The following is a 23,826-nucleotide window of genomic DNA, read 5'->3' on the forward strand; positions in this document are numbered from 1 at the left end:
TTGTTTACTATGTCTTCAAGCATTTATTCATGTCTTATGCGAGTTCTTTGAACACATTTACAATTGCTATTTTGAAATCATTCCTTGTATATCAGCGAAGTTGATTTTCTCTGGGATTATTTTGATGGGGGTTCTAATTTCTAGAAAAGACACATCATCTTGGTTATTCATGTCATTTGTGTTCTCGTTGTAGCATCTAAGTATCTGTAATTTGGTCTTTGGTGATGTTTCCTGTTGTGGATATGTGGTCATTCTTGACTGGGTGTTTGGATCTTTGTTTGTTGTTACCTTAGCTTGTCAGGTTGTTGATCCACTCAATGTTTCTTGGTTTTCCTTGGGGTCTTGGTGGCCACTTTGTATTGATGTACACACTGAATTTCAGACATAGACTCACTTCAGTTAGATGTAGGCATACCTTCTCTGCCAGGAGCAAATCTGTAGGTTTAAAAGATTCTTGCTGCTGATCTTCAGACATCTATGGAGTGCTCACTAGGTTCTTCAAGTGGCTCCTGGGTAGCAAAGGATAGGTCACACTGGAAGTGGAGGTGCTCCTTGAGGACAGGGCACAGGATGCCACACCAGCCTCAGATGGAGGAAAGTGTGACTTCCTTCTCCTCTTATGTATCCCCTACCTCCTAGCAGCTGCCAAGAGTTAAACTTGTCTCCCCCTTATTTTTACTTCAGACTCTAATGGTCCTTGAGGTTATGAAAAGTTTTTTCCTGTGGTTTATGAAATATTTTAAGCACATCTTTAATTTTCTTTTGTAATATTTATTTATTTATTTATTTATTTATTTATTTATTTATTTATTTATTTGGTGTTTTGAGATAGAAGGTTTAACTGGCCTGGATCTTGCTCTATCAGCCAGGCTGGCCTTGAACTCACAGAAATCTACCTGCCCCTTCCGGCATTGGACTACCAGGTATGTGCCACCTCATCTACCAATTTTTATTTTTATAGTATAACTATTAGAAGCAAAGAATATTGAGATTGAAATGATTGTTTAACCTTCACAGTGGTCTTTTCTCAAAATTATAAAGATGGTGAACATTTGATAATATTTTCCAAGTTAACTTTGAAAATTAAGTCATTACCTTTGTTCAGAGCTTGAATTGATGCCCTGTCTTCTTGCTGGAGATGGGCTCTATAAGTTCCCTCTCCCTACTGTTGGGAATTTCATCTAAGATCCCTCCTTTTGGGTCCTGAGAGCCTTTTAACTCCTAGGTCTCTGGTGCATTCTAGAGGGTACCCCCAACCTCCTACCTCCTGAGGTTGCCTGTTTCCATTCTTTCTGTTGGTCCTCGGGCTTCAGTCCTTTTCCCTCATCCAATATCAGATCAGGTTCCCCTTCCCCCAACCCCACGCCTGTCCACTTTCCCTCCCAGGTTTCTCACTCCCTCCCCCTTTGTGATTGCTTTCTTCTCCCTCCTAAGTGGGACTGAGGCATCCTCACTTGGGCCCTTCAGCTTGCTGGCTTTTTTGAGTTCTATGGACTATATCTTGAGAGAGGGTATCAAGTAAGGGAGGGGATTGCCATCCCACAGTCAAAACTCTGACTCATAATTGTTCCTGTCTGAAAGAACTGCAGGGATGGAAATGGAGAGGAGCCTGAGGAAAAGGTCCAGTGACAAGCCTAAAGTAGGATCCAGCTGGAGGGGAGGTCCCGAGGCCTGACACTATTGCTGAGGCTGTGGAGCACTCACAAAAAGGGACCTAGCATGACTGCCCTTTGGAAGATCCAACAAGCAGCTGAAAGAATCAGATGCAGATATTTGCACCCAACCAATGGACAGAACTGATGATCCCTGTCGTTGAATTAGGGAAAGTCTGGAAGAAGCTGAGGAGGAAGATGACCCTGTAGGAGGACCAGCAGTCTCAGTTAACCTGGACAGCTGAGATCTCTCAAACACTGGACCACCAATCATGCAGCATAGACCAGCTGATCTGAGGTCTCCAACACATATATAACAGAAGACTGATGGGTCTTGATTCAGTCAGAGAAGATACACCTAACCCTCAAGAGACTGGAGGGCCCAGGGAGTTTAGAGGTCTAGATGTGTAGGGGGTAGGTCATAGGGACATACTCGTGGAGACAGGGTGTGGGGAGGAGGTATGGGAGGTAGAACAGTCAGAGGGTGGACGGGGGCAGGGGAATAAAATCTGGAGTTAAATAAATAAATAAATAAAATATTTTCCATCTATCTATCTATCTATCTATCTATCTATCTATCTATCTACATGTGCTAATGTGAGAGTGATATTGGGATATACTGTTCTACCATTCTCTGCCTTTATTCACTTGAGAAAAGTCTCTCCCTGAACCTATAACTAGGCTGGCTGTCAGAAATCCCCTGTGATCCTTCTGTCTCTATCTCCCACAGCTCTGAGGCTGCAGACACTTGCAGCCATACCCTGATTTGTACATGGGTGCTGAGATTTGAACTCAGGTACATATGAGGCAACTTATTTTTACCTGTTCTTGTCAACTGAGCCATCACCTCAGCCCAATAATAAAACTTTTGAAGAGATATGTTCAGATTAGCATGTAACCTACCCATGTGCATAAATACTTCATGATTTATAAGCACAATCAAGCCATTACTCTTTACTTCAAAAAATGATAGTGTGTTCCGTATACTAGTATGCCATGATAATAATCACTATTAACACAGATTCCCTTCATTGTTGCAGGATTTAGAGTGAGAAGATACCCCAATTTCAAATTTTAATTGCATACGTCTACCAAATGCTTGAAATATATCTAGATCTTATCTTATTTAGTTATAATTACTGAGATGCTTATTGGGATAAATGATTTACCATTTATGTTTTTCAGACAGCATAAAACAGAAGATGCTGGAAAAGCATGTGTAGCTGAAAGAAAAGTAGAAATCGAAAATGAAAAAAGTCCTGGGAAAAGCACACAACAATCAAAACCATGTGTGGACAGAAGACGTGTAAATTATGCTAAATTCATATACACAAATGCAAGAACATACAACGAGCCAGTTCCCTACATTGATAATAAAGGGCCAGAAAAGCAGGTTGGACTGATGTTTACTATATATAAATGTAGAGTTAGATTCAGAAGCTGTTTTGCAGGGCAATGTGATTATGGTCTATTTAAAGGACATGACACAGCTCAGAGCATTGCTGTTGTTACAAGTAGTTAAAGCAGTAACCTAGGGCTTAGCAGAGAACCATGGCATCTAAGCTCTCTGTGGGTGGGTAAGGGAATGGAAGGAAGAATCCACCTAATGTTTCTAGAGCATCAGTCTGTAGCCAGTAAGTGCTGCTTGAGGATTGCTGAACAGCACTCTCTGTAGGGTTGTGTTTCTGTCATGTGCTAACATAGCACTTCCCATGATGTTCAGAAATTCTGCCTTCCTACAAAAGACTAGCTTCCACTTATTTAATGCACATAAACTGCTAGGAATAAGTTAAATTTTATGTAAATTATATTCTTTAATCTTTACAATCTGTATAAAGTGTTATTTAAAATATTTTATAGATAATACTCCTGGGTGATTACATAGTAAACAGATATTACAGTCTTCTTTCTGGCCCAGGACTATTGGGTAAGCCAAGCTTCTCTCACTCTATCTACCATACTAAATATAGTACATTATTTTTTGAGTCAGATTTGTTGGATAGTTGTAGTCATCTCCTATTGCTGCTGTTTTCAGTTACAAGCTTCAGTATTGGCTTAAAGAAACACAGGTTCACTCTCAGGCTGTCATGAAGCTTGAAAGTTCCAAGATAGTCTCCCGGTTCCCAGCAGGGTCTTACGGGAGACCCTGCTTCTTGCCTTTCCCAGCATGAAGAAGCTACCTCTGGATCTTGACTCAAGGCATCGTCCTCTTTGGAGTCAGCAGTAGCACACCTTTACCTCTTTCCTCTGGACAACTTTCATGCCCTTCCCATAGAAGGACCCTTGAAATTACTGTAGGCCCATCCTATACTCCAGGATAACCCACCCTACCCCCATCTCAAAATTCCTGCCAACAATGCCCCTTGGCAGTGTGACACAACTATTCACAAGCTCAGAGATTAAGATATAAATGCTATCCCGAAAGTTCCCTATACCCCCCCTGCTGCCCCTGCTCCCCTAACCACCCACTCCCACTACTTGACCCAGGCCTTCCCCTGTGCTGGGTCATATAAAGTTTACAAGACCAAGGGGCCTCTCTTCCCAATGGTGGCCGATTAGGCCATCTTCTGCTACATATGCAGCCAGAGACTCGAGCTCAGGGGGTACTGGTTAGTTCATATTGTTGTTGCACCTACAGGGTTGCAGACCCCTTCAGCTCCTTGGGTACTTTCTCTAGCTCCTCCATTGCGGGCCCTGTGTTCCATCCAATAGCTGGCTGTGAGCATCCACTTATGTGTTTGCCAGGCACTGGCATAGCCTCACAAGAGGCCGCAATATCGGGTCCCTTCAGCAGAATCTTGCTGGCATGTGCATTAGTATCTGGGTTTGGTGGCTGATGATGGGATGAATTCCCGGATGGGGTAGTCTCTGGATAGTCCATCCTTTCATCTTACCTCTAAATTTTGTCTCTGGACCTATATTCTTTCATGGGTATTTTGTTCCTTATTCTAAGGAGGAATGAAGTATCCACACAATGGCCATCCTTCTTGGTTTTCTTGTGTTTTGCAAAATGTATCTTGAGTATTCTAAGTTTCTGGGCTAATATCCACTTATCAGTGAGTGCATATCTAGTGACTTCTTTTGTGATTGGGTTACCTCACTAAGGATGATATCCTCCAGATACATCCATTTGCCCAAGAATTTCATAAATTCATTGTTTTTAATAGCTGAGTAGTACTCCATTGTGTAAATGTACGACAGTTTCTGTATCCAAGAAGCTGAGCTCATTTAAGAGGTTCCTTGCAGCTCTGTGGGAATACCTCTCCCATTGTGTATCAGTGGGGCCTCAATTGTCAGAATTTATTATTGTAATGTACATACCCATTCCTCTTAAATCATATTACAGACATCTCTTACTATAGACTCAGAGCTGATTTAGAGAGAGAGAGAGAGAGAGAGAGAGAGAGAGAGAGAGAGAGAGAGAGAGATTTACTTTATTGTTTGTATGTGTGAGCAGGTTAGAGTGCTACAATGCGTTTGTAGAGGTCAGAAGACAGTTTCAGGACACAGTTCTATCCTCCCACGGTGGGTTCTGGGGATTGAACTCAGATCTCTAGGCTTGCTTGCTTCATAATTACTTTTCTGTTGCTGTGATAAAACATCACAACCAAAAGCAACTTATGAAAGAATTTATTTTGGCTTAAGTTTCCAAAGATATGAGTCTATTGTAGGCAGAGAAGCAGGGGTGGCAAGAGGCAGGCAGGGTGGCAAGAATAAGAAGCAGAGATGCTTCAATGTTACCACAACACAGAATAGCTCCAGTAAGGTCATACCTCCTCAATCTCCCCAAACAGTACCCCCCACTGGGACCAAGTGTTCAAACTCCTAAGCCTGGGGGGACATTTCCTCAGTAACATGTGTATTACCATGAGATTCTGAGCTTGGATCCTTAAGATGGAAATGCCTGTGATACCACTGCTGGGGGACCAGGATGGGAAAGTAATGAGAGGAGGAGGAGGAGGCAGAGATAAGCAGATCCCTGGAGCTCACTGGACACCCAGCTGGGCAGGATTGGTTAGCTTCAGGTTCAGCGGTAGACCCTGTTGCAGTAAACAAAATAGAAGTGTAGCTGAGGAAGGTACCCTATGTCATGTCCTCTTCATGAGTATTACATGAACATATACATCATACGAACAAACCATACACAAAGTGAATAATAATTCTATACTAATATCTTGTTACATTAAATCACTGAATACTCATAGACTTTAAGCATCAAATGAAAATTTCCATCATTATTTGACAGTGCATTTCCATTTTTTTTCTGTAAAGAGAAAATGGTGGTTCCATGGTGAAGCACCAAAACATGTCTCCCAACCATCTTATGACACCAAGAGTGTCCAGCGGAGTGACTTCCAGAAGCCAGCATGCTCACTGGTTTTGCCAGTCAAACACAGCCAGATGCAAAAGCCTTCTTGTGGAATAGGTAAGGTTATCCATGTGAAAAGTTTATTACTCTCTTTCCTGCTATTGAATTAAGATACATTCAGTGCATGTGCACCTCCTGAAAAAATTGACTTCTCTATAGAAGTTGAAGATACATACACAACATACATAGTCCTCTAAAAGCCTGGTATTTCTTCCCAGAGGAAGTATCTCCAGTCCAGTATCTCTAGATACTGTACAGATCATTGATTACACCAAGTTCAAATTCAGAAACTTAGGAGAAGTCTGCTCAGCTTTCCCATCAAATTCTAAAAACTGTAACTATTAAAATAGCATCTGACTCTAACTGGCAGAATCTCAAAGTATACTCTGAAGGGCACTGATTGCTGTGGTTTGTGAAATGTCCCTTGGAAGCCACTGGATCTCCAGCCAGTCATATGTATGTAGAGCCTTTATATTTCACACTATCCCATACTTAGGATAGCCCAATCCCTCTTCCTGTTCTTTTTCTGTCTCTTGTCAATACAGTATGACTATCTAGCTTCAAACATCTGCCAGCATGATTTCCCTGCCATGATGGGCTCCATTCTTCTGGAACTGTAAACCAAGATGAATCGATTTTCTCTTACTTTGAGTATTTTTGTCACAGCAACAGAAAAGGAAACTAAGATGCTAAATATAAAAGTTGACCTGTAGAATAGCGTTAGTCTAAGAATAAGCATGATTTCCAAAACATATCTTTTCTATTTTTATCATCTCACTCTTATTTTTAGGTTGTGTCTCAAAATTACTGACTTAAAATACATAACTTGAGAAATACTATTACACAAATTGTTAAATATTTTCAGATCAATAATGATTTTACCTGACAATGGCTTTCTAGTAAACTGTTATGTTTTCTTATAATCACAGTGCTAATAACAGTCAACAAACGATTCCATAGAAATCATTAATGCTCTCAGCCCTGTAATTTAGCCAATCTAGTTGACTCTTAGCTAGACTGAAGGTCATGACATTAGGAAATAGAAAATAATGGTATGCAGCATAATTCCTACCTTGAGGGTAAGGGTTCATGAAAAAGGCTAACAAGCCATCTATGACCATGGCCTGTCCTTTAGAAAGAAATTTTGTGCTTATGATGGATGTTGTAGAACAAGTACAGAGATTTTCTGCCTCCTAAGACTCTACAAATAGTCTATGGAATAGTAGCAGAGAAATAAGCAATAATAAGATGAAAACAATAGAAGAAAATTTTTTCTGTAGCATGTGGGAGAAACCCTAAAGGTAGGCCAAAGAGAATAAAGAAATGCCTAGAAAGAAACATATCAAAGACAAGATGGCCTTTGTAATAGACCCTCAGGCACATCAGCAGACACAGGTGAGGGCAGGAATGAAGAGAACAGAAGAACATTGCTCCAAGTCAGGGTTTCACTAACAGCAATTTCCACCCAGTCTTAACATTTTTAATGACCAAAGAGCCAGACATGATGGCAATGGCACACTCTTTTAATCCCAACACTTAGACATTAGAAGCAGGTGGATCTCTGAATTAGAGGCCAGCTTAGTCAATATAGGAAGTTCCTGGCCAACTAGAACCATGTAGTGAGACTGCATTTTAAAATTAATAAAGGAAGGAAAAAAGAATGAGGGAGGACAGAAGAGAGGGAAGGCGGGAGGAATGAAGGGAGGGATGGACAGACAGACTACTAATAGCTGGAGAGATGGTGCAGTGGCTAGGGAGCACTTGTTTCTCTTGTAGAAGACACTAGTTTGGCTCCTAACACCCAGCTGGCAGTTCACAAACACTTGTAGCATCCACCTTCAGAAGACCATCTTCTGGCCTGCTGGCTCACATAAATTCACATAGGCACACACATAGAGGAATAGAGGAATCTTTTTTAAAAATGAAGGCTGTTACAACCTAGATTTGTAGCCAAATGATAACTATCACACTAGTTATTTTGGAAAATCATTCTGGTCTTTATCCTATTTTTAATCATGAATGGACAGCCAAAAAGTAGAATTATACCAAGGCAAGGAAGCATTGTGACCTTCAAACAAAACAAAAACCTTGAAAGTTTGAGAGAAGAGCCAGGTAGGGAAGACACTGGGAGATCCATTTTTTCTTTTATGAAAGGGCAAAATGAAGATGAGATAGTGACTAAAATATAACACTTAGTCCAAGCACACTGATTGCCAGGCATTTTATATAAACTCATTTTATTCTTAAATTAACTGTATGCAGCAGTGATTCTTAACACTAAGTGGCTCATGATTCCTTGGGGTTGGGGGTCAAGTGACCCTTTCACAGGGGTCACATATCAGATATCCTGAATACCAAATATTTATGAGGACCTGTGTTAAAGGATCCCAGCACTTGGAAGGCTGAGAACCACTGCTGTATAGTGTAATGATGCAGTGATACAATTCACATTCTCAAAAAAGACTGCAAAATTTTATCTTACCCTGTTGGGGTCTTTTGTTGGGCCTAAGAATAAAATTAACATGAAGATCAACAAGAGAGAAGCATGCATATTTTAAAAGCACCTTTTGTGGGGTCTTAGAGTTTCATAAGATGAAGATCCAGGGACATATAACATCCTCAGTGTTCTGAGTTGGACAGAGCTGTAAACTGTGAAAACAAAAGGGAAAGGGTTAACTGGGTGGAGAAGCTAGTAATAGTTAGGAAAGGGGTAGGTTAATGAGGATTCCCTGTAAAGATACCCTCTGGACTTCATTTCCAAGAGTGACAATGCAAACTAGACTTTCCACCTGGTTGAAGGATGACCCACTTTACATTGCAATTTTATCTCATGCTGCATCCAATCATGTTCTGTCTTCTAATGTCATGACCTTTAGTCTGGCTGATATCTGTATTCAACTAGACTGACCAAATCACAGAGGTTGACGCATCAGTGATTTCTAAAAGAAATCTTTTGTTGACTCTTATTAGAACTGTGGTTTTGATAAAAATGTGACTCAGTTTACTAGAATGACATTGTCAGGTAAAATCATTATAGATCTAAAAATATTTAATAATCTGTGTTAGGAAGATCAGAATGTTTTTTCTTGCATCCATCATACAATATGGAGAGAAGTTCATTATGTCATTTTGTTCTGACTAATCTCCTTCATTTCCCTCCCTCCCCCGCCCCTGCACTCCCTCTAGCCAGTTCTCTTTCTCCCAAAAAGTTCCAACCTTCTGCTCCCTCCTCCACTCCCTCCCTGAAGGTCTCTTCTTTCTTTCTTTCTTTCTTTCTTTCTTTCTTTCTTTCTTTCTTTCTTTCTTTCTTTCTTTCTTTCTTTCTTTCTTTCCCTTTTTTTTTTTTTTTTTTGGTTTTTCGAGACAGGGTTTCTCTGTATAGCCCTGCTGTCCTGGTCCTGGAACTCACTTTGTAGACCAGGCTGACCTTGAAGTCAGAAATCTGCCTGTCTCTGCCTCCCAAGTGCTGGGATTAAAGGTGTGCACCACCACACCTGGCCAAGCTCTCTTCTTTCATCATCCCTTTTCTCACTTTATGATCTACATATACACACACATTTACATACTCCTGCACATAAAATTTTAAATTTGTGTTACTCATGTGAAAGAAAGCATACAGTATTTGTCTTTCTGAGTTTGGATCATTTCACTTAATGATTTTTTTATACTGGCCATTTTCCTGAAAATGTCATGATTTCATTTGTATTGTCCATAATATTTTTTGTGTATATGAACCACACAATCATGCGTTCATCTGTAGATAGCTAAACAGGTTTGATGACTTCCTGATTATTGTGAAGTGCAGCTATAAACGTGAGCATACAAGTTTCTCTATGCCATGCTGATTCAGGGAACTTAGGGTAAATGTCCAAGTGTGGTACAGCTGGGTCATATGCAGCTCCGTTTTTAATTTTCCTGACCCCTCCATAATGATTTGCATGCTGTCTACTTCTTCAGGCTCAATTAAATAAAAATATAGTAGGACAGCATTTTTCAGGATGGCACCTTCAGCTATCACATGATTTAAATAAACACAGAGTAGGTGATTAGCATTTGAACCCAGATAGCTGGCTCTAGTGTCCATGCTCATATGTAACCCTCTGTTCAGCCTCTAAAATGGTAAGAAAATCTCCCTAAAGGGCATTGAAAGGACCCACTGAGTGTATCCAGATATGAAGAAAAGACACATACCTGCATATCATGAAACAGTAAAACAACAGTTCAAAGAGAAGATCCTCAAACTTTCCATTAAAGAGAGAGAGAGACAGAGACAGGAACAGAGACAGAGGGACAGAGAGAGAAATGTCACCAATTATGAAACAATCCATGTGAACTCAAGCAGCTCTGGTGTAACTGTAAAATAAGCTCTATAGATTCTCAGGGAAAATAATGTTTTAACCTAGTGGTTTTGTGTGGCTTGGACTGAGCACTTTCTCCAGGGGCAGTGGACACTGAACTTAATAAGAAAGAAATGAAGTTATTTCGCTCATAAGTGAACAAAAACCTTATTAGATAATATTGTAGGATTGTATCTAGAACTAAATAAAACATTTAAAGTTCTACCACACTGCTTATATATAGTAATAATAAATGGTAGCATATTCGAATTATTAACCACTGTATTGTACTGTTAGGCACTAAGTTAGAATTTGGTTTTTAAAACCTGGCATATTATCTATCTCTGTCTCTCTCTCTTTGTCTCTGTTGCTCTGTCTCCCTGTCTGTGTGTGTGTGTGTGCATGTATGTGTGTGTGTGTGTGTGTGCATGTGTGTGTGCGTGTGTGTCTTTTATCTCTCCCCATCCCTCTCTTCTATCAGTATTTCCCATTACTAAGTTCATTATTATAACCTCAGATCTACTATAATGACCAAACTCAATAAAATCTTGAATAACCAAATGAATGACAGTCTCAAATGTTAAACTACTCCATAGATGAGTATTAAGAATTACTCTAAAGCCAGGCAGTGGTGGCGCATGCCTTTAATCCCAGCACTCGGGAGGCAGAGGCAGAGGCAGAGGCAGGCAGATTTCTGAGTTCCAGGCCAGCCTGATCTACAGAGTGAGTTCCAGGACAGCCAGGGCTACACAGAGAAACCCTGTCTCAAAAAACCAAAAAAAAAAAAAGTTACTCTGTTTAATTCAGTCATAATGTAATTTAAACTAACAAAGGAAAATCTCCAACATTGGCCTGAAATAATTCCTATGTAATATTTTGATATTAAATTAAAATTATTTTAAAAAATATTTTACTGTAAGATTTTAGGCTGTGTAAAATTCAGCTGTGTACCAGTCTTTTATAGAATACAAACTCTACCAGCATGTATTGAGGTCAATTAAAAGTCACCAACCATCATTCTGTTCCATGAGCCCATTCAATTCCATGTAATTAGCATTTCAACAATATTATCTTCTGTGAACAATAAAAGTGACCTTTATGTCTCATACCACCACACAGTTTCCTGGATGCCACAGTTAGCTAGCATATGGCATACTTCATTGTATCTGAGTCTCTCTAAAAACCAGTCATATTTGGATTTCTATCCTAAGACTTTGTAATTTGGCAATTGATTAACTGATGAAGGATGATGTTTAAAGTTGAAAGGAAATCTTGGCTGCTAACCTACTAAGGTTTGTATTTTAATCTTCCTTTGAATTGCAGATTCAGATCCAGTGGTAAAAATTAATTTCCTAAGATGGATTTTAGTTTGTTGTTTCTTTTGTACCCAGGGGTATGCTTTCTTGCTGCATTTATTATATTTATTTATTTATTTATTTATTTATTTATTTATTTATTTATTTATATCTGACATGTGAAGTATTTTAGTTACTTTTCTATTGCTGTAAAGAAAAATCATGATCAAGGCAACTTATCGCTGTGGTGGCATGGCAGCAGACAGGCAGACATGGTGCTGGGGCAGTAGCTGAGAGATTACATGTTAAGACAGCTACCACAAAGCTGCAAGAGGCTAATAGGAAATGCCTTGGGCTTTTGAAAACTCAAAGCTAGTCCCCAATGATATACCTCTGCCAACAAAGCTATACCCACTAATTCTTCCCAAACAGTTATTCACCAAGTATTCAAATATATGAGCCTATTAAGGGTAATTTCATTCAAACCACTACATGGAGCTGGAGAGATGGCTCCGCAGTTAAAAATACTTACTACTCTTAAGAGGACCTGAGCTCAGCTTCTACCATCCATATCCTGCACTCATAACCACCTGCAACGTCAGCACCCATGGAATCAGAAACCCTTCTGACCTCCATCGACACCTGCAAACATATGCCCCCAACCCCTCTACAAACACACACACACACACACATATATATACACAAACACACACATACATATATAAAAACACACACACACACACATATATATATATACATACACTCACTAACACACAAACACATACACATATATATATATATACACATACATACACAGGCACACACACAAACACACATATACACACATACACTGACACACAAATACAAACATAAATACACACACAAAAAATACAAATATACATATCTACATACACACACATTAAAATTAAAACATTCAAAATATATTATGAGAGCTACAGACTTTATATAAGACTCAAGGGAATTCTACTGAGAAAAGTATAATTTCTAAGAGGAAAATATTTATTGATGTTTTCTACATAGCAATAAAAAGTTAAAAATGTTCTCAAATTAAAACTGCTAACTTCACATCAATGTAAGGGACACATTATGTATTGGAATATGTAATTCATATTTTGTTGGTGAGAATATCAATGACTAGATACCAATTTGCTTAGAAAACTCTTATTTTAATTAAGTTTCAAAGAGTGGATTTCAAACATTTTTCATAGACTTTAACATGTTGGTAGTTCTTATTTAATAAGGCTTCATTTAAGCAATTAGTTGGATTCAATTTAATTTATTATTTTTAATTATATGCAGGTATGATTTTCTGCTTATGGGTATGTAAGTGTAAATACCCACAGAGGCCAGTATCCTCAGATATTCTGGAGTTGAACTTATAGAGAATTGTCTCTTAATTTAGGTACTGGAAGCCAAAACCAGATTCACTGGGAGAACAGTGAGTGCTCTGAACCACTGAGCAATCTCTCCAGACCTCTTGAATTCTTTTTTTTTTAAAGGTGTATTTTATTTATGTTATGCGTGTTTGCTTATGTGAGTTTAGGTGCACCATCATGAGTTTATATATCCCCTGAGCTGGAGTTACAGATACTTGTAACTCACTATATGGATGCTGGGAACTAAACTCAGGTCCTCTCCAAGAGCAGTAAGTGCTCTTAAACTTGAAGTCATCTCTTCAGCCCTCAATTTGCACTCTTATAAAGTGGCACAACCACCAAGAACCTGAATGTCTTCTCTCCTTTTTTCTCACGTAAATATTGCCCACTGTGTGAATTTTTAGAAAGTCTCATGTTCACACAATCGAGATTGATAATTATGTATAATTTTAGCAAGTATAATGTTTGAGTAGTAGATGTCCCTCTATAATAGATAAAATGACAGTCCTTTATTGGTCCTTGTGATTAAATGGATACTTTTTAAAGTCATTGTTTTATAGCTATGAAGCACTCTAGATCACAATTTACAAGGTGGCCTGGGTTAGTTTTTTTGTCACCTCGACACAAGCTAGGGTTGTCTGAGACAAGGAAACCTCAACATAGAAATTGCCTCCAATAGATTGGCCTATAGGCAAACCTGTGGGCATTTTCTTGATCAATGATTGGTGTGGTTAGGCCCATCACAGTCCACTTTTTGCAGTGTAAGAAAACAGTCTGAGCAGCCTATGGAAAACAAAGTCAGTAAACAATATTTCTCCATGGTCTCCGCTTCAGTTCCTGCCCAGCTTGATTTCCTGCCTTGGCTTCCCTTCAAGATGGACTATGATCAGGACATATGGGCCAAATAAACCCTGTCTTTCCCGAGTTGCTTTTGGTAATGGTCTCTACCATAGCAATAAAAAGCAAAGTAGGACACAAGGTGATTCATTCTAATTAATTCAATTTACTTTCTTCTGATGTATTTTTATTTCAGTATCTCCATAACAAGCTACATTAAATTTAGTTGCCTAAAAGAACACTCATCTTATTTGCTCAGTGCTCTGCAATCTGGACCTGGGTTGTGTGGTAACATTGAGTTGGCAGAAACAGGCTTGAGGATCACACTCAGCTGGCAATCTGGGATTGCTGGCCCTCTCCTATGGTCTCTTCATGTAGTTTGTTCACCAAGGTATCTGGACTTCCTACTTGGCACCTCAAGTTTCCCAGAATGCAAAGAGCAAAAACTGCAAAGCTTCCTTGAGGTTTACACTGGGAGTTTGCATCATGTCCCTCCTGCAGCATCATATTGGTCACATCTAATCACAAGACCTACCCAGTCTTATTGAAACTATGTTCTGGCTTTTCATAGAAATAATACTTGCTTTTCCATTCTTTAGATCTTGTCTCTTTGGGAATGGATGGATAGATAGATAGATAGATAGATAGATAGATAGATAGATAGATAGATAGATATAAAACTCTTAGACTTTCTCCTTGATTTATTTGTAGTTTTATTTGAATGCTTCCTTGAAAAGGCGATCTGTTTTATAGGAAAATGTTTTCAGATTTTTCTTGCCTCCCAAGAAGATTTTTATTTGAATTCATAATTTATTGAAAATTTTATCAACTATGAAACTTTAATGCTTAATTCTTCTTTCTTTTTAATATTTTGAAGTATTAATTAGTCATCTTGTGTCCAGTGTTGCTTTTGAAACATCTGATGTTGCTCTACTATATTTGAGAATAACATGTCTCTTCAACAGCTTCCGTAATTTGTTTTTGTCTTGGGAAGTCTTAGATTTCTCTGAAGATATACTGCCTTTCCCTTCTATACCTCCCAGGACTGGGTGGAAAGTGAAGTAAGAAAGAAACAAGAAACATTGGGTGAAATTTAAGAAGGCTTTTCCACTATGCCATGCAGGCACCACCTTAAATCTTGTCTGGTCTGTGCCTCCCCAGCCTTTTTTCATGCATTCCCTACTGTCTTGATCACTGTTCTATAGCTATGAAGAAACACCACAACCAAGGCAGCTTATAAAGAAGGAAAGCATTTCATTGGAAGCTTGGTTTCAATTTCAGAGAATTAGTACATGATCATCATGGCAGGGAGAGTGGTGGCAGGAAGGGTGACATGGCACTGGTGCTGGAGTTGAGAGCTCATATCCTGATCCATAAGTAGGAGGCAGAGAGAAAGACTGGGCCTGCAGTGGGCTGTTCAAACATCAAAGCCCCACTCCAGTGATATACCTTCAAGAAGGTGTGTGATGCAGAGGCTCAAACGCAGGCTTTGTGCATACTAAGTGAACACTCCAGCAATTGAGCTGCTTCTCCAGCCCACAAAGCTAGTTGTGATCATCAGCAGTTGCTGTTCCTCTACCAGGCCAGTCCACTGAGGAGTTTATCCCCACCATCCTTAAAGTGAAAAGGAATATCATCAGGAGAAGGCAACATCTTATATTTTAAATAGTAACAACACTAATATTTGCTGGGGTGGGCTATGGAGTAGATGCCCAGGAGGACAGTAGGCAGCATTTATATCAACAATTTGTTCTGGAAGAACTTAAAAGTTTTAATTACATTTATCTATCTGTCTACCTATCTGCTGATCTACCTATTTATGTATCTGTTTATTTGGGGCATGCCACAGCACATATGTGGAATTAAGAGGACAATTACAGGAGTCTGTTCTTTCCCTTCACAGTGTATGTCTCAGGGATCAAATTAATGCCATCATGCTCTGCAGTAAGTGCCTTTATACTCTGTGCTCTCCCACAAACCCTCTGAAGGTATTTCCATGGTGTTGTTACTCTGTTGACAGGTGTTATCAGGTGGTTGATGGCCCTGGGTCACAGTGATCTTCCAGATTCAGTGTGGGAAACATCAAAAGAAGGTTTAAAAGCTGTCTTCTTGTCAGGCATGGTGGTGTATGGTATGGCTTTAATCCCAGCACTCAGGAAGCAAAGTTCAAATCCAGCCTGGTCTACACAGTGAGTTCCAGGACAGCCAGACCTACATAGTAAAACTCTGTTTCAAAGAAACCAGTCAAACAAACAAAAAAGCTGTCTCCCAACCTGTTCTTTTATAGCTGATATGATTTTTTTCCCTCCACCCTAGGTTGTCATCAATCCTTTAAGCAGCTTACTAAACTCTTCATACCAGTTTCTCACAGTAAGGGAATCAGATTCATATCCTTCTCCCATCTATGGTTTTTCCACCAAACTTTGATCCCAGCATCTTATAAAAATATGAACATTACCCATTGACCCCATAATTCTGAAAGCAAATTCTGATTTTAGTTTTTTAGTTGTCAATATGGAACAATCTACAATCACCTGAAAACTTAAGTCTCAGGAAAGAACTGTCTAAATCAAGTTAAATCATGGTATGTCTATATGAGATCATCTTGGTTATGCTAGTCAGTATGGGGAAACTCAACCCACAGTGGGCAGCGCCATTCCCTGGGCTTGTGATCATGGACTAAGAGGCAAGAAAGTGAGCTAAAGGCTAGAACCTGCTGTGGACTAAGTTCTCTCTGCTCTACCTGTGGATGAGATGTGATTAGCATTTTAAGTTGCAGCCACCATGACCTCTTTGAAACAATGGGCTGTGACCCAGGATTGTAAACTGAGCAAACCCTAAAGTTGTTTGAAGTTACTTTTAGCAAAGTAACAGAAATAAAACTAGGACACAAATTATGTACATTTTGGAAAGAAGAAATGTTATCCTCAAAAAAATTAAATGACCTCCACCAAAGTCACACATGTCCAGTATATGTGGTAGAGCCTGAATTTGAAAATGTGTCTGTCCTCTACAGCTTACTGCTTTGACCTCTCCACTAACTCACCTGGTTAATTCTAAAATGTAGAGGTGCTTCATTTTATCTAAGAAGGTAGCAATGTTCTGACAGTGAAAATATGAACTTCATAAAAAGGTAGTTTTCTTAATTTATAAGAAAAATATAAATTACTGGATTTTTCTCAGTCCTGCAGTTACTATGCCGGTGGCCCCTGCTCTTCATGGTGTGCCCACAAGTCCTACAAGAAAGGCAACTACTAAGGAGAAATTAGTGCTGATCTCAGTTAGAAATCAAGAAATTTTTATCACTTTACATTCTAGTCGGCTAAGTGGGAAACTATATCATCTATTATTATAAGCACTTGAATATTCATCCCTGCTAGAAAAAAAATGTCAACATACAAAATCAAATTCATGAATGCTTAATAAGTATATATTTATAATGTATTTTTATTCTTATTTATTCCCCTAACTTAGATCATGTTTATTTATTTACTTGCTTTAGACAGGGTCTTTTTATGTCATCTTTGCTGGTCTGAAACTTGTCATGAAGACCAGGCTAGCCTCATACTCATGAGCTACATCTGCCTCTGCCTCCTGAGAGCTTAGATTAAAGGTATGTACTACTACATTAGGCAACAATATGTCACACTGGAAAAAAAAACATGTTATTTTATTTTGTTTTGTTCTGTTTGAGAAAGAATATCACTATGTATCCTGGCTGACCTTACATTCATCATCTAGAACAGGCTGGCCTTAAACTTTTGTTAGTCCTCCTGTCTGACTGCTGGGATTAAGGCATAGACCACCACTTCCAGCAAAAAGATGTCATTTGCAAAAAATACATTTTGTTACATTTTAATAGTTTATGTATAATTTATATAATTTAAATGCTATAAAAATATATAATAAAAATTTAGTCCACCTCTTTCCTCACATTTCCACACAATTCTTTCCCCTTAGGAAACACCAGAATCAATTTCTTACATATTATTCCATAGATTGCCAAGGATATGCAAATATTTTGTCTGTGTGTATATTTGTAAAAGGGAGAATCAAGAGTATTTTCTTTGACAGAATTCAAAGCAGGTGAACACTACTCTTTTTCTTTAACTGCTTTTGATAGCAAGGCAAGGAAAGTTCTAGTTAAATTTTAAACCCACATGCATTAGAGAGCCGTTCACAGTGAACACTACATACCCATCACCCAAACTGTGGAAGATAAGCTTAGAGTGCTTGTTAGAAGGTTTAATGATCTTGTAAGTGGGTGGAACCTCTGCTACTTAGGCTGAAGTGTAAAGAGTCTGTGTTTATCAATGCCAGCCACACTGGGTGGTCCAGTGACTTCAGCACAGACTTCTTTGGCCACTCTCTTAATTACTCAGCCATGACCAGACATCCAGAAGAAACTTTTTCATACCCTTTCTAGTTGTCAAAAATAATTTGACAAATAACTTCTGTTTTTATTAAGACATATTGCTATCTGTGTAATAAGCATACCTAATAGAAGCTAAAGGAATGGCTTAGTCGTTAAAAGCACTGCCTAGATTTTATTCTCAGCACCACATAGCAGCTCACAACCATCTGTAACTCCAGTTCTCGGGGATCTGATGCCCTTGTCTAGCCTTTGAAAGCATCAGGCATGTGGGTGCATATACATACATCCAGGTAAAATACTCAAACATATAAAATTTTAAAACTTTTTAAAGTACAAAATGCATATATGGAACTAATTTGAGTTGTTTTGAGTTAGATCTTTTTGTGCAGAATAAATGCTGAATCCAAATTTAGAATACACACTTATGGGGAGATAACTTTAGGAATTGCTGTTGATTTTTTTTTTTCCTTCGAGAAAGGGTCTCACCTTGCAGGTCTGGGACTCACTATGTACAGCAGGCTTTCCTCACTGTAATCAAACTCACAGAGGTGTTTGCCTCTGCCTTCTGAACTCTGGGATGGTAGGAGTCTACTACTATGCCTGACATTTTGTTGGTGGTTTCATAAAGCATAAATATTATAATATTTATATTTCCATACACAAATCTAATAATTGTAGTGATTTCACTGAACTATTTCTTGCTTTTCTGGTAGTTCCACTTACCAGTCTGGATGTATCAGGAGAACATGAGAACAATTTTGTAGAATACATCTCTTTTATACATCAATATGATGCCAGGAGAACTCCCAATGAACCCATCCGAGGAAAGGTAAGGCATTGTTCCAAACTAATTATTCAGTGCTGTGGAACTGAGTAGATTTATGGGAGAACTTTTAAGCCTTTTAAATCATGCTCACCTTTCTAAAAGTTTATCTAAACAAATGTAGTCATTAGTAAACTAAACTTAGCTACCTGTCATAAAAACTAAGGAATGGCATCATGATTTTCAACCACAGGGGTTTTTATTTATTTCATGGAAGCACTTACTAAAGTAATATTGATAAATGTTTAGATGTTTTTAATTTATGTGTGCCAGGAAGGCATACGTAAGGTTTATAAGCTGAACAGAATTGAGTCAGAGTTGCTGAAGTGCTTTCTCTTGTCCACATGCTTGTTCTTATAGCTTATTATGAGTAATCCTTTTGGACACAGAACACGATCATCAATTCTATGAATTGTAGATTCATTTGCAGTCATAGCAACCTACAAAGCAAAAAAAATAAAAATAAAACTTGATAAAAACCATTGCGTGCACTCCAGCAATAGAAAAGCACAGGCTCTTCTTTGACTGTTTTACTTCCCTGCTTTCAATTATGTTCTCCCTGTTTACAGGCTTGACATTCTGGTGCTGTCTTTACTTTGGGACTGAAGTGGCAGTAGGTGAAGAGGCAGGGAAACAACTTACAGCACCAGAACTTGAACAACCCCATACACTCAGCTACAGTTCCTGCTTCCCTGGTTAATGCCATCTTTGTTTTCCTTTCTAGAGACACGGAACCTTCGTGCAGAGAGAGATAAATCCAGGGACTACGCCAATAGTTCCTAAGGCACTGGAGGGATTATTGAACACTCTAGAGTCAGGTTCATCAGAACAGCCCAAAAAACAGACAGAGGAAATTCATCAGGAGACAAAGTGACCTCACCAGGCCTGTGCTGACAGAATTCCCAAGAGTTGCTGGAGACTTAGAACAGCTTATCAGAACCAGAAGGCAGCCCAGCGCAGCAGACCCACAAGCCTGGGTATGGGAGATGACTGGAAGAGTGTTGTTCTCAACTGTAGGGCAAGCTCTTCTCACCAGGTGCGGGCCTTTAAACCACTAATAAAAAAGTCAGGGTAAGTGAGGATGAACTTTGGTGTTTAAGGCTGCAATCCTGGGAATGTATAGGCAGAGTTCCTCTGTCTTTTAGATGCTTGGCACTGGACTCATCCATCATCACAGTTGGTTGTTGTTATTGTTGTTCTTGTTATCCGTAGCTGTAGAACACAGAATTTACATAAACAGGGAAAGGCAGAAAATGATTAAAGAATGCATCAAAATTTTAAGTGACCCAATAAGTGATAGATTATAAAACACTGTCTTTATTTATAAACAAAACAACTTACAGAAAAACAAGATCTTAAAGGAAAGGCCCAGCTTACGTGATCATTAATTGCACCCCTAGAATCAAACCCAGTGGTAGGAATGTTGACTTATACTTCATGAAAGTTATGTGGCCTTGGGTAGGTTACTTACCCACTATAGATTTCATAAAATTATTCAGCATAAGACTGAATACATGGATCAATAAATGGTCATTATAATCCTGTCATTACTACTCCTGCACTTAAATTTTTATTTTAAGGAAAATTTTCTATAAATTTTAAGTACTCTTTCTTATTCTAAAACTTAGACTCCTCTATACACAGCTGAGAGTGTGAAAATGAAAAGCATTGACAGTACAGCTGCACACACACACACACACACACACACACGCCCATTCACACCAAGGACTCACGAGTACTTAGGAGATTAAATATCTGCCATTGTTTTAACTGCATCTCTCCTCGCACTAGCTCGATTTACTTTTTAAATAATTTGGTGAAGATTGCTCCTATGGTTCTTCTGATTTGTCATGTTTCATGTGCCATGATACATACATGCAGTTTTGTATATACATAGATTCAGGTGGGAGCATTTGTATTGTGTACAAGCTGAAGCAGATGAAATTTTCCTCTGGTGCATACTATAGCTGTATCTTTGTTCCTCTAACCGATCTAAGGGATTTTAATAATCTATGGAGAGTAAGTACCATTTTTGTGTGTTATGATTTCTGACTCTTGTGTCATGGTGGATTAATGCTGATGGTGAACTGTGTTGCTGCCAAAATTTAGTAGAAAGTAAACAACCAAATATAAACAATCATAAAAGAAATAACCATGTTTCAAAAAAAGGAAATGTGTTTGTTTCTGCATCAGTATATAATCAGATGATACTGTCAAAACACACAAGTTACCTCATTATTTTAATAGCTCTAGAGTCAGGGTAAAGCTGACTACATATACAGTACCCATTAGTCAAATGATCCTCAGCTTCCGCCTGTGTCTATCACCCCTTCCAAAGCTAGCTATAGTACTGAACATTATACTGATGATACCATGACCAAGGTGACTATTATAAAAGAAAGCATTTAGTTGGAGGATTGCTTACAGTTTGGGAGGGTTAGTTCATTATCATGGTCGAAAGCAGACAGGCATGGCACTGGAGCAAGTAGCTGAGAGCTTTTATGCTCTGATTTGCAGGCAGCAGGCAGAAAGAGAAACACTTGGCCTGGCCTAACATGAGCTTTTGAAATCTTAAATCCACAGCAGTGACCACTTCCTTCAACAATGACACACCTCCTAATCCTTCCAAGAATTCAATGGGGCAGGGAGGTACTAAGCAAACAAATATATATGAGCCTATGGGGATTATTCAAACTACCACATGAGGAACTAACCATTCTAACACACGTAGATGCTGGGGCAAAAAATACAACAAATGCATTTTAAATATGCAAATAAGCACTAGAATATGATATACAAATAATACTGAAAGCACAAAACATTAAATATAAAGAGCAATCCTCCCAAAATTCTTACCTTTAAGGAAAGGATCACAGTTTGGGGAGACTTTTTATCTACAGTAATATATGTAAAGATAATGGAATAATGTTAACAATGACGAACACAATGGTCAACACCAAAGTGCATGCATGAATGAGGGCAAAGTGTTAATATTTGAAGTCACACCATGCACATCTCTGAAACAGTGGAACCAAAGAACTTCTAAACTACTTTGCCTATTTTATCTTACCAATTCCTCAACAACCCTATGAAATAGATACTACCCATATCTAGGGAGGATGAAACTAATATACCAAGAAGTGACTTAGCCAAGGTCACACAGCTATTAGTGGTCATTTGGGATTTAGGCCGAAGTGGAATGCTCTATTAGTCATGGCTATTTACTATGCTATGCCACCTCCATGACCAAAAATAGAACCACCTACAAGTCTCTGCTGGGGCAGAGACCCTACAATGAGATTTAAAAGACTGAGATTAGGGCTGGGCATGGTGGTGGGAGCTTTAATCCCAGCACTTGGGAGGCACATGATTTTGAGGCCAGCCTGGTCTAAAAATTAGTTCCAGAACAGCCAATAGAAAAACCTGATCTCAAAACCAAAGGGGGAAGAAAAAATTTGAAATTAATCTAGACAAAAATAAGGGACAAGAGAAAAATAAGTTAGAGTAATCAAGATATCATATATATTAACTTATATGATATCTATGAAAATATTCTTTTATGAAACAATTCATATAATAGATTTTAAGTTTCCTCCCACTTGCAATTGTATTTTTGACAAGAGTTAACAGTTCTGTTAGACCCATCAAAATATTTGGTAACCATTCTGCGTACATGTCTCCAAAAATCTGGAAAATATTGGACCTATTATATAATAAAGGTCTCTAAAAGTAGATTTGCAAGATAAATTAATAAATTAATAATTAATAAAATTAAATTTGTAATTAATACAAAATAAGCACTTATTGATAATAGGACATTTTGTTGAGATTTGTATTCATGACCCAACAGAAAAAAGCTGCATGTAGCCTTTGGGGAGCTGCGTTTGGCCCTACAAAGGAATGCTATCAGTCAGAATGTACAAAAGGAGAATGAAAAACATCACAGCACAGAGATCCCCTGACAACTCATTTAAGATTTATGGATGATACCCATGAAAGGATATAGGTACAGAGACAAAATTTAGAGCTAAGATGAAAGGATGGACTATCCAGAGACTACCCCATTCGGGAGTCCATCCCATCATCAGCCACCAAACCTAGATACTAATGCTCATGCCAGCAAGATTCTGCTGAAGTGACCCTGATATTGCGGCCTCTTGTGAGGCTATGCCAGTGCCTGGCAAACACCGAAATGGATGCTCACAGCCAGCTATTGGATGGAACACAGGGTCCCCAATGGAGGAGCTAGAGAAAGTACCCAAGGACCTGAAGGGGGCTGCAACCCTGTAGGTGGAACAACAATATGAACTAACCAGTACCCCCTGAGTTTGTGTCTCTAGCTGCATATGTAGCAGAAGATGGCCTAATCAGCCATCACTGGGAATAGAGGCCCCTTGGTCTTGCAAACTTTATATGACCCAGCACAAGGCAAGGCCTGGGCCAAGTAGTGGGAGTGGGTGGGTAGGGGAGCAGAGGTGGGGGGAGGGGTATAGGAAACTTTCGGGATAGCATTTGAAATGTAAATAAAGAAAATAATAATAAAAAATAATAAAATAAAATAACAATAAAAAAAGATTTATGGATGAAATGCTTTTATATTGACAAAATATAAAAGAATGATTTATGGGTCTGCCATCTGCACCCATGAGCTGAGGCTGTTCCACAGCCTGCTGTACACAAGCCCCACCAGGAGAGAGCTAATCTCCTGGGAGTGTTTTCACTCTTGGGCTCAGAGGTGAGA

General features: G+C 38.8%; 1 protein-coding gene across 1 annotated transcript; it reads left to right on the forward strand.

The window, feature by feature from the left end:
- Positions 1–2,998: 2,998 nt before the first annotated feature.
- Positions 2,999–20,366, forward strand: C13H2orf73 (chromosome 13 C2orf73 homolog). Its single transcript, XM_029545519.1, has 6 exons — positions 2,999–3,045; positions 3,513–3,579; positions 5,925–6,078; positions 15,791–15,831; positions 18,976–19,091; positions 19,810–20,366. The coding sequence occupies exons 3-6, from the start codon at positions 6,020–6,022 to the stop codon at positions 19,957–19,959; spliced, it is 366 nt and encodes a 121-aa protein (XP_029401379.1). The 5' UTR covers positions 2,999–3,045; positions 3,513–3,579; positions 5,925–6,019; the 3' UTR covers positions 19,960–20,366.
- The last annotated feature ends 3,460 nt before the right edge of the window (positions 20,367–23,826 follow it).

This window comes from Mus pahari, chromosome 13 (genome assembly GCF_900095145.1).
Source record: "Mus pahari chromosome 13, PAHARI_EIJ_v1.1, whole genome shotgun sequence".
NCBI lineage: Eukaryota > Metazoa > Chordata > Mammalia > Rodentia > Muridae > Mus > Mus pahari.